We start from the raw sequence: 12143 nt of genomic DNA, 5'->3' as shown, positions 1-12143 counted from the left end.
AAGGTCTGAATACCTCCCGAATGTAAGTGATTGTGGTGGTGTATGTAGACCAGAATATCAGGAACAGGCTGGATGTGAGAAGGAGGATGGCATCTCACTGCCATTCAGCATTCAGGAAGTAAACTGAAAATGCCAATTCTCTTCTATGGTTTTCAATGAGGAATATGTTGAATTGGAATTTGGTTAACTTCCTGAAATGACTGGAATTGACTCCAACCCTGGTTTTACTACAAAGCTGTCAACGTCATCATTTAGTCAATCGATGTTATAATGCATAACGCTCACAGATGTGCTTGTTCTCTTTCAGACTACATTTTCTAATTTAATAAAACAGAATTAAACAAATAAAATGTATTTTGCACCTGAGTATCTTCAACATGGACAATCTGGTTGATTCTCTGCTCAACAACACTGACTGTGAATCAATCTGGTTGATTCTCTGCTCAACAACACTGACTGTGAATCAATCTGGTTGATTCTCTGCTCAACAACACTGACTGTGAATGAATCTGGTTGATTCTCTGCTCAACAACACTGACTGTGAATCAATCTGGTTGATTCTCTGCTCAACAACACTGACTGTGAATCAATCTGGTTGATTCTCTGCTCAACAACACTGACGGTGTCAAACTTTGATGTGTGTCCAGGCTGTCACTTCTGTCATCAGCTACTAACACAAAGTGTAGAGTGTAGACTTTGTATAGTCACTGTACAGCCTTAACTGTGGAGTGACCTCATTAAATGGGATATCAGCCAACTCACTGACAACCACAGAACACAACTATGTATAGTTTACACAAATATTAGCATCTTAGCTCTTATTGCAGGACTTTGAATGTGGTACATCACCTCCATAACCAACCTATTGTGTGTATTGAACATTCATATTGGACTGTAGCAGCTAGCTATCTGGCTACTGATCAACCTTTTGTGTGTATTGAACATTCATATTGGACTGTAGCAGCTAGCTAACTGACTACTGATCAACCTATTGTGTGTATTGAACATTCATATTGGACTGTAGCAGCTAGCTAACTGGCTACTGATCAACCTAGTGTGTGTATTGAACATTCATATTGGACAGCCTTACCTATATAGTAGCACCACCACCCATCAGCCCATTCTCTTCTTGATGTCAAAGCTGCAGTGTATTGTTGGTATAGGAGTATTAAATTAATGAATAATCCTATTTATTTAAAGCCCCGCTAAGATGTCACCATACTATTCCTTTAAAGCCCCTCTGTCAGATATAAATCATCAGAGTGGGAAACCAACTGACATGGAAACAATGGAGCAAATGTATCACTATCAGAGGGGTGTATTATGACATCATATAGAACTACTCAGACATTCCAAATATCACTTGATTATCAGAGGATGTATTATGACATCAGATAGAACTACTCAGACATTCCAAATATCATATGATTATCATAAGGGTGTATTATGACATCAGATAGAACTACTCAGACATTCCAAATATCACTTGATTATCAGAGGGGTGTATTATGACATCAGATAGAACTACTCAGACATTCCAAATATCACTTGATTATCAGAGGGGTGTATTATGACATCAGATAGAACTACTCAGACATTCCAAATCAGGCTTCATCCATATCATGAAGGTGGATATTGATCCAACCATTTCAAAAGTAATGACTGGGCTGATGGAAACAGGATATGCCTTTACACTTTTATAAATGCCGACAGACGATTTGTTACTTCGTTTGACAATTTGTTTGTATATTTGTGTCAGTAAAAATGTCTAAGCGAGAAATGGCTGTGGAAACTCCTTAATGCTCAAATATTTATATAATAACAATCACATCTTAGTTAACCTGGAGTCACATGATGATATGTTGTGTGGTCCTCCCACTACGACTTGGGAACCCATGTAGTTTATTAGGCTACAGATGAAATAAGTTATGAACTTTACAGGGTGGTGAAAGAGCATGTGATGAGCTTGATGCTCCATTCCAATACATGTTGATGGTCTTATATTGGTGACATGATGATTGATGGTTGGTTGCCATTTGACAAATAAAATAATAATCTCATCATTCGGGTAACAACGTTTATTCAACCAGTGGGAGGCTTGTAAATGCCTCCAGGAAAGTAAAACAAAGAACTCTTCATTGAGACAATGATAAACAGCAATCCGTGGGAGAATTGTGGTGGATATTATAAAATAAGGATCTGCTGGAGTCCAAGTCAAACCAAGATTATTTATTTCTGAGCTCAGAGAGAATAACAGAGTTACACAGCGCAGTGTAGACAGTCTGAATTCTGAAGCATTGGGTGATGAGCACATATCTTTATAGTTTCCTGTTCCTGGGAGGGACTTTATTCATACAAGGACACAGGTGCAGCTGGTTTGCAACACAGAATGATACTCCCAGGAACAGGAGATTATAATAGGACAGTTTCACAAGGTTAGTCACATACTCAGTTATGTGGACACATACAATTAACGTTTTCCATTACAGAGTCTGAACATTTTCATGTCATTAAATCATCAGTGGGCCAAAAATGCAAATGTCAACAATGGAGCAAATGCATCACATCCAAATATAAATTGATTATCTGTAGTGCTGGAGGAATGACACACCCAGATAAACACACAAAGAGTTTTAAAAAAGGACCATTTAAAACAAGGAACCTGATCTTCTTTATATTCAAACTGACATACTCCATATTAAATTCATGTTTTCTAATAAAAACAAACAAATATATGTTTGAGTATACCTTGTACCATTTAATTTCATATGGTAAAAACAAGTAAACACATTATCAGTCAACAATATAAGACAATGGGAGCACTGTGTATGTTCTCTGATGAATTTTAAGTCAATGTGATGTGAAATATCAATATACAAGTAATTCTTCTCTTCTGTGTGGATTCTCTCATGATGTTTAAGTGACTGTGATGAGTAATATGTTTTCCCATTCTGAGCATTTTGTAAGCCTTCTCCTCTGTGTGCAGTCTTGTGTGTTATTTAAGGCTTCCTAATTTGTTAAAATGCATTGAACACTGGGAGCAGTGGTAAGGCTTCTCGACTGTGTGTATTCGCTTATGTGTTTTCAGTTGACATAAGTTGGAAAAACTCTTTCCACACTGGTAACAGTGGTACAGCTTTTCTCCTGTATGTATTCTCTCATGTATTCTCAGAGTCCCTAATATTGTAAACCGCTTTCCAAACTGGGAGCAATGGTAGGACATCTCCCCTATGTGTATTCTCTCATGTGTTTTCAGGTCCCTTAACTGGTTACAACCCTTTCCACACTGGGAGCAGTGGTAAGGCTTCACCCCTGTGTGTATTGGATTGGGTGTCCTTTCTGGTTAAAACTCTTTCCAGGCCCTCTACTCTTTTCTATTTTTGCCAATGACCATACAGTTTTTTAATTCCTTAACAGTTCTAACAATCAGCTTCTTAACAGGTATTATCAATAATTGGAAGAAACAATTTCATATGGTGAAAACAGGTAAACACATTATCAGTCAACAATAAGACAACAGGAGCTGTGTATGTTCTCTGAGGAATTTTAAGTCAATGTGATGTGAAATATCAATATACACGCTAAGAGAAGTAATTTCTCTCTCCTGTGTGGATTATCTAATGACATTTAGGTGACTGTTATGAGTAATATGTTTTCCCACAGTCTGGGCTTCTGTAAGCATTCTCCGCTCTGTGTGCAGTCTAATGTGTTCTTTCAGGCTTCCTAAATGGGCAAAAGCTTTGAACCCTGGGAGGAGTGGTAAGGCTTATCCCCTGTGTGTATTCTCTCATGTTGTTTCAGCTCCCTTGACTGTTTGAAACACTGTCCACACTGGGAGCAGTGGTAAGGCTTCTCCCCTGTGTGTATTCTCTCGTGCCGTTTCAGCTCCCATGACTGGCTGAACCACTTTCCACACTCGGAGCAGTGGTAAGGCTTCTCCCCTGTGTGTATTCTCTCATGTTGTTTCAGTTCCCCTGACTGGCTAAAACACTTTCCACACTGGGAGCAGTGGTAAGGCTTCTCCCCTGTGTGTATTCTCTCGTGCCGTTTCAGCTCCCCTGACTGGCTAAAACACTTTCCACACTGGGAGCAGTGGTAAGGCTTCTCCCCTGTGTGTATTATCTCATGCCGTTTCAGATGCCCTGGCTGTTTGAAACACTTTCCACACTGGGAGCAGTGGTAAGGCTTCTCCCCTGTGTGTATTCTCTCATGTTGTTTCAGCTCCCCTGACTGGTTGAAACACTTTCCACACTGGGAGCAGTGGTAAGGCTTCTCCCCTGTGTGTATTCTCTCATGCCGTTTCAGATGCCCTGGCTGTTTGAAACACTTTCCACACTGGGAGCAGTGGTAAGGCTTCTCCCCTGTGTGTATTCTCTCATGGGCTTTCAGGTGTGCTTTCTGGTTAAAACTCTTTCCACTCTGGGAGCAGTGGTAAGGCTTCTCCCTTGTGTGTATTTTATCCCCTGTGTGTATTCTCTCATGAGCTTTAAGGGTTCCTAAAAGCTTAAAACTCTTTCCACACTGGGAGCAGTGGTAAGGCTTATCCCTTGTGTGTATTTTCTCATGTTGTTTCAGGTCCCATAAACGGTTACAACCCTTTCTACAGTGGGAGCACTGGTATCGTCTTGCTGGTTTGGACGTCCCTGGCTCTGGTTCCTCTGAGTCTGGTCTTTCTCCTGCCAAAGACACTGTGTTATCTTTAAATAGAGACCCGAATGAAACCTCCACATGATAAAACAACCTTGCTACGAGGGTAAATCCTAAATTAGATCTCTCAATAACCTGAGGCCAGTTTTAACAATTATAGTGTGATTTTAAAACAAATGTAGAGCTTCCTGGCAATTACTGCTATGTTTACATTACTTATTTATTCATCTTGTTTTACAAGTCAGAACACAAACTAGACAGTTCTAGGACACTGAAGACACAGACGTCTCTAGATTCCAATCGAGCAGGTGGTTCTAAATATATAACTTCATAGCTGTATGATACAGAATGTGACCTACACACTTCCTTGAACATAAAATAACTAAAGAAGTAATTTTGTGTGGATGTCCAAAACTTGTTTTTACGTCGAAAATACAAAGCACAAGATACAAAGAACTTGAACTTTGTGAAGCATTTATTTGGGCTGCAATTTCTAAGGCTGGTAACTCTAATGAACTTATGCATCAGAAGTAACTCTGGGTCTCCCATTCCTGTGATGGTCCTTAAAGTAATGATGGACTGTTGTTTCTCTTTGCTTATTTGAGCTGTTCTTGACATAATATGAACTTCGTCTTTTACCCAATAGGGCTATCTTCTGTATACCACCCCTACCTTGTCACAACACAACTGATTGGCTCAAACACATTAAAACCTGTTATGGCTAGGGGTTCCGCTAGCGGAACGTTTCGACAACATCCGGTGAAATTGCAGAGCGCAAAATATTTTTTTATTTATTAAAATAATTAACTTCCATGCATTCACAAGTGCAATACACCAAATTAAAGCTTAAGGAAAGAAATTCCACAACTTAACTTCTAAAAAGGCACACATGTTAATTGAAATGCATTTCAGGTGACTACCTCATGATGCTACAGTCCTCCTTTAAGACTCCATGCTACAGTCCTCCTTTAAGACTCCATAATGTTTCATCATTAGATGCTACAGTCCTCCTTTAAGACTCCATCATGTTTAGAATGTGTCTGGAAGCGCTACTCTATCTATTCTACTCTTATCCTTTCAGTTTTAATCATATTTATAATAATAATAATGTTATAATAGGTAATAACTAACTTTAATAACTAGAGTTAATACCTGCCTGGCGCCCAGACAAAACCTTTATCTTTACCCCCCTCTAACAATACCGCTACAGAATTAGCATAGTAGGCCATGTAACTTAAGGTCATCTGAAATATTTAGGACTAACTTATTCCTTGCCACCCATTCTGAAACTAACTGCAGCTCTATGTTAAGTGTTGCAGTCATTTCAGTTGCTGTGGTAGCTGACGTGTACAGTGTTGAGTCATCCGCATACATAGACACACTGGCTTAACTCAAATGTCATTGGCATGTTGTTGGTAAAGATTGAAAAAAGGTGCCAAACAGCTGCCCTGGGGAATTCCTGATTCTACCTTGATTTTGTTGTACAGGCTTCCATTAAAGAACACTGTGTTCTGGTAGACAGGTAGCTCTGGGGCGGCAGGTAGCCTAGTGGTTAGAGCGGTAGGCCAGTAACCGAAACATTGCTGGATCGAATCCCCGAGCTGACAAGGTAAAACTCTGTCGTTCTGCCCCTGAACAAGGCAGTCCTAGGCCGTCATTGAAAAAAAGACTTTGTTCTTAACTGACTTGCCTAGTTAAATAAAGTTTACATTTAAAAAAAAACCTCTTTATCCACAATATAGCAGGGGGTGTAAAGCCATACGTTTTTTTCAGCAGCAGACTATGATCGATACTGTCAAAAGCCGCACTGAAGTCTAACAAAACATCCCCAACAATATTTTTATCATCAATTTCTCTCAGCCAATCAGTCATTTGTAAGTGCTGTGCTTGTTGAACGAACTTCCCTATAAGCTGAAAGTCTCAATTTGTTTACTGTAAAATAGCATTGTATCTGGCCAAACACCATTTTTTTATTTTTTATGTAAGGGTTGGTAACAGGTTGATTGGTCGGCTATTTAAGCCAGTAAAGGGAGCTTTACTATTCTTGGGTAGTGGAATGACTTTAGCTTCCCTCCAAGCATGAGGGAACACACTTTCTAGTAGGCTTAAATTGAAGATAATGCGAATAGAAGTGGAAATATCGGCCGCTATTATCCTCAATCATTTTCCATCCACGTTGTCAGACACCAGTGACATGTCATTGTTGATTTTTTTGCCCAAAATGTCATTTAAGGTGCTCCAAAGCATTTTACAATCATTCTTCATGTCATTTATCTTTGTTTCATAGTGGAAGCTCTTTGCCACCTTCTCCTCCCTCCTGAATCCTCCTCCCCCCCCTCCTCCCTCTCTGCGGATGACTTCGTCAACCATTTTGAAAAGAAGGTCGACGACATCCGATCCTCGTTTGCTAAGTCAAACGACACCGCTGGTTCTGCTCACACTGCCCTACCCTGTGCTTTGACCTCTTTCTCCCCTCTCTCTCCAGATGAAATCTCGCGTCTTGTGACGGCCGGCCGCCCAACAACCTGCCCGCTTGACCCTATCCCCTCCTCTCTTCTCCAGACCATTTCCGGAGACCTTCTCCCTTACCTCACCTCGCTCATCAACTCATCCTTGACCGCTGGCTACGTCCCTTCCGTCTTAAAGAGAGCGAGAGTTGCACCCCTTCTGAAAAAACCTACACTCGATCCCTCCGATGTCAACAACTACAGACCAGTATCCCTTCTTTCTTTTCTCTCCAAAACTTTTGAACGTGCCGTCCTTGGCCAGCTCTCCTGCTATCTCTCTCAGAATGACCTTCTTGATCCAAATCAGTCAGGTTTCAAGACTAGTCATTCAACTGAGACTGCTCTTCTCTGTGTCACGGAGGCGCTCCGCACTGCTAAAGCTAACTCTCTCTCCTCTGCTCTCATCCTTCTAGACCTATCGGCTGCCTTTGATACTGTGAACCATCAGATCCTCCTCTCCACCCTCTCCGAGCTGGGCATCTCCGGCGCGGCCCACGCTTGGATTGCGTCCTACCTGACAGGTCGCTCCTACCAGGTGGCGTGGCGAGAATCTGTCTCCGCACCACGTGCTCTCACCACTGGTGTCCCCCAGGGCTCTGTTCTAGGCCCTCTCCTATTCTCGCTATACACCAAGTCACTTGGCTCTGTCATATCCTCACATGGTCTCTCCTATCATTGCTATGCAGACGACACACAATTAATCTTCTCCTTTCCCCCTTCTGATAACCAGGTGGCGAATCGCATCTCTGCATGTCTGGCAGACATATCAGTGTGGATGACGGATCACCACCTCAAGCTGAACCTCGGCAAGACGGAGCTGCTCTTCCTCCCGGGGAAGGACTGCCCGTTCCATGATCTCGCCATCACGGTTGACAACTCCATTGTGTCCTCCTCCCAGAGTGCTAAGAACCTTGGCGTGATCCTGGACAACACCCTGTCGTTCTCAACTAACATCAAGGCGGTGACCCGTTCCTGTAGGTTCATGCTCTACAACATTCGCAGAGTACGACCCTGCCTCACACAGGAAGCGGCGCAGGTCCTAATCCAGGCACTTGTCATCTCCCGTCTGGATTACTGCAACTCGCTGTTGGCTGGGCTCCCTGCCTGTGCCATTAAACCCCTACAACTCATCCAGAACGCCGCAGCCCGTCTGGTGTTCAACCTTCCCAAGTTCTCTCACGTCACCGCGCTCCTCCGCTCTCTCCACAGGCTTCCAGTTGAAGCTCGCATCCACCTCTGGCCTGCTCGCCTCCCTACCTCTGAGGAAGTACAGTTCCCGCTCAGCCCAGTCAAAACTGTTCGCTGCTCTGGCACCCCAATGGTGGAACAAACTCCCTCACGACGCCAGGTCAGCGGAGTCAATCACCACCTTCCGGAGACACCTGAAACCCCACCTCTTTAAGGAATACCTAGGATAGGATAAAGTAATCCTTCTAACCCCCCCCCCCCCCCTTAAAAGAGTTAGATGCACTATTGTAAAGTGGTTGTTCCACTGGATATCATAAGGTGAATGCACCAATTTGTAAGTCGCTCTGGATAAGAGCGTCTGCTAAATGACTTAAATGTAAATGTAAATGAGAGCAAAGTGTGAAACAGGGGAGACAGATGGACATCTGTGGATTAGATGAAGGAGGGGTTGAGGTCAGGACAGATTCTCATCAGGGAGACGAAGGTTTGGTATCCTGTTACCCTCTTTACTCTCTTCCTGTGGAACCATAAGATGTAAGGATTGGAGAGAAGGAGGAGTGTCTTAAGTGGGATATTTATCTGGATGGAACAAATGTTGGGTTGTCTGAATTACAGATGTACAGAACCTTTGGGAATAATTAAACTTGGTTAAAGCTTCTCTAGTGTCCGTGAGTTATTTACTGTGAAAAAAAAGAACCAAACAACATCAACAACATAGGAATCACTACAAACAATTGCATGACCTCTTACATAGCACATTAGGCCCAGACTTTTGGAACTTTGGTTTTCCTAGATATGGCTACTATATTGTGATCACTACATCCAATGAATCTGGATACTGCTTTCAAACACATTTCTGCAGCATTAGTAAAGATATGATCAAAATATGTTGATGATTTCATTTCTGTACTGTTTGTAACTACCCTGGTAGGTTGATTGATAACCTGATCAAGGTTGCAGGCACTGGTTACAGTTCGAAGCTTTCTCTTTTGTGGGCAGCCTGATCACAGCTTTCCTCCAGTATTAGTTAATTCATTAACAGTGTCTGGAGTTTAGTTTGCCTGTTCTACAGTCTTGTAAAGATAGGGGGGTTGACTGGGACAGGCAATGTAACATCCATAATGTTTTAAGAAAAAGTTTTTGTAAAATTTGCACCTTACAACGGATCATTGAAACTTTCTCTCCAAAGCTAACTTTCATCAAGGTTTTATATGGTCTATTGGTTTCTCTCTTTTCATTGGCAGAATCCTTTTTCAGTGTTATGATATTCATAACATCCATATCCACCAGTCTATCTTCCTGTCAACTAACAGACCTCTGCTGGTTGTCCTGGTAACAGATACTAGTGGGCAGATCTATTTCATTTGTTCAAACTAAACTACAACACTTACTTTGATGAGTCAAATCTGATCCTTTCTTCTCTTCTCCTCCTCTCACAGTTCCACTCAGCCCCGTTGTTTTCCTGCAGTCCACCAGCAACACAGACAACTTCTTCATACCCAGCAGTAAGGTGCTACCGGGAGAGGCACGACACGGGGACTCCAGGAGGGAGGAAGGGCTAGTGTTGTCCTGGTAACCATAAAGAGGGGACACAGACACATAACATTATGGATGCTGATGTCACTGTTGTCATGAAGTGCTTTACAGAAACCCAGCCCAGACCCAGATAGAGCAAGCTGTATGCTAGACCAGACCAAGCTGTACCATCTGGTGTTCTGTTCTGGAGAGACTCTTCTCTGACTCGTCAGTATCAGGATGTTGTTGAGGCTCCCCAGAGGATCCACCATAGTCACGTCTCTCTCCTGCTTGAATGACAACATCAAACAGACAGTCAACTTATAACCGTCTATTACAATCATAGGGTCTCAAAAAAAATGGTAACTTTCATCATGATTTTTAAATATATTGTTTGTGATGCAAATGTAAAAGGGTGACTTTCACGTATACTTGAGTCATTTTCTATTAAGGTATCTTTACTTATATTCAAGTATGACAATTGGGTACTTTTTCCACCACTGTGATTCATTGGGTCTTACAATAGGCATGAATGTGTCTAAAAAGGGCCTATAAAATATTGTTTGTGATGCAAATGTTAAAGGGTCGTTCTACTAAATGGGTGCCTTTTGTGTCCCTTTGATATTTTAAGTAGAAATTATGCAACAATATTGAATTTTAAAAGCCTGTTATATTAGATGAGGGGAACTTTAATATAGACCACATGGAGAATTCAATACATCTAATTTAAAAGTCCCCAAAATAAATGTACCAATGGCAGACTGAACCTTTAAGAATGTATACAGTAGGAAACGGGTGGGTATAGTTTGTGGAACGTTCCAACAGGAATCTGTTCAAAAAACTTCGTAAATGACAAGGATGCCAACAAACAACGCATACAAAGTAGCATGATCAATTCACCTAGCTAACTAGCTGCCAAAAGGGCATCAACTCACCATGTAGCTTATTCTTAATGTTTGTCCATAGGCTACCAGAGTGAGGACAGACATTTTTCAGAATAAACGTGGTGAGTGAAAGACTTTATGAAATAGCCCACTCCCTACCCGGTATCCTATTCTGCCGCTATACAACTGTGTATGCGTTGTTTGTTGGCATCCTTGCTCGAAACATATTCAAGTATAGAACTTCAGTAGAATGCCCCTTAAAACCACACATTAGTTCAACAACTGCATAGTTTGTGCCCATGTTTAAGAAAGTACTCACTGGTGTTAATCGGATCTTCTGTCTCATCCTCTTTCACTCCAAAAACGTCTTCCTCCTTCACCTTTATTGAGATAGCCTCCTCTTCCTCCTCATTTTTCATTCTGAAAGGTTCTTTCTCTTCTTCCTTCACTATAACAGCCTCTTCTTCCTTCACTATAACAGCCTCTTCTTCCTTCACTATAACAGCCTCTTCTTCCTTCACTATAACAGCCTCTTCTTCCTTCACTATAACAGCCTCTTCTTCCTTCACTATAACAGCCTCTTCTTCCTTCACTATAACAGCCTCTTCTTCCTTCACTATAACAGCCTCTTCCTCCTTCACTATAACAGCCTCCTCTTCCTCCTTTTTCATTCTGAAAGGTTCTTTCTCTCCTTTCACTGTAATACCCTCCTCTTCTTCTTTCACGACAATGTTCAGCGCCAGAGCTTCTTTCTCCGTCCAGCAGACCTCCTCTTCTTTAGCAGGGGAGGAGTAGTTTAGTGAACTCATGGTCGGGGATGTTAGCTAGCTAGCATTAGCGACTAGCCTAGTGCTAGGCTCAGCATCAATCTTTAACAAGTTTGCAAATTGAACAAGCAAATTAGGTTAAAGTTAACCAGTTAATACGTCTACAGAATTATGTTTACAACAGTGAGATTAGCTAATGTACATAAACGTGGTCTAAAGCGTCAATCTTTCAGTTTTATGTTGGCTAGCAAGCTACCGAGGCGGTTGAAAGAGTAGCCGCGTTGTTGTTCCTGAAGAAGCGACCCGTCCAGTAAATTATACGTCACGCAAGAAGCATCGTCTGAAAGATTGCACATCCGCCATCTGCTGACTGGAGTGGGTAACGCAGTTTGGAAACAAGTTACTACACTTTTGTATTGGAAAGAACGTCATAATAATTTAACAATAAGCTGATGTTTTTTCTCTTACGTCTTACAAATAATACATTCCTGTACATAGAAGTAGAAGCTTAATATGAACATGTGGATGATTAATAAATACTTCCATGAATAGGTAGTGTGTTAAAACACATTTGCTCTGTTCATTTTTCACATTCGTTTTTATCTAGATGTGACCATACTACTCCCTTAAAGCCA

The 12143-nt window shown here is 41.6% G+C and overlaps 1 protein-coding gene across 1 annotated transcript in view; it reads right to left on the bottom strand.

Moving 5' to 3' along the window:
* Positions 1-2214: 2214 nt before the first annotated feature.
* Positions 2215-12143, bottom strand: part of LOC129846553 (zinc finger protein 252-like) — a 36813-nt gene continuing 26884 nt past the window's right edge. Inside the window, exons 7-10 of the mRNA XM_055914496.1 lie at positions 11061-11558; positions 10047-10147; positions 9734-9911; positions 2215-4676 (exon numbers count right to left, since the gene is read on the bottom strand). Coding sequence (XP_055770471.1) covers positions 3724-4676; positions 9734-9911; positions 10047-10147; positions 11061-11558 — 1730 coding nt within the window. The 3' untranslated portion in view covers positions 2215-3723. The remainder of the gene's footprint in view (positions 4677-9733; positions 9912-10046; positions 10148-11060; positions 11559-12143) is intronic.

Source organism: Salvelinus fontinalis, unplaced genomic scaffold (assembly GCF_029448725.1).
Source record: "Salvelinus fontinalis isolate EN_2023a unplaced genomic scaffold, ASM2944872v1 scaffold_0585, whole genome shotgun sequence".
Lineage (NCBI taxonomy): Eukaryota > Metazoa > Chordata > Actinopteri > Salmoniformes > Salmonidae > Salvelinus > Salvelinus fontinalis.
This window is presented reverse-complemented; position numbering and strand designations above follow the sequence as displayed.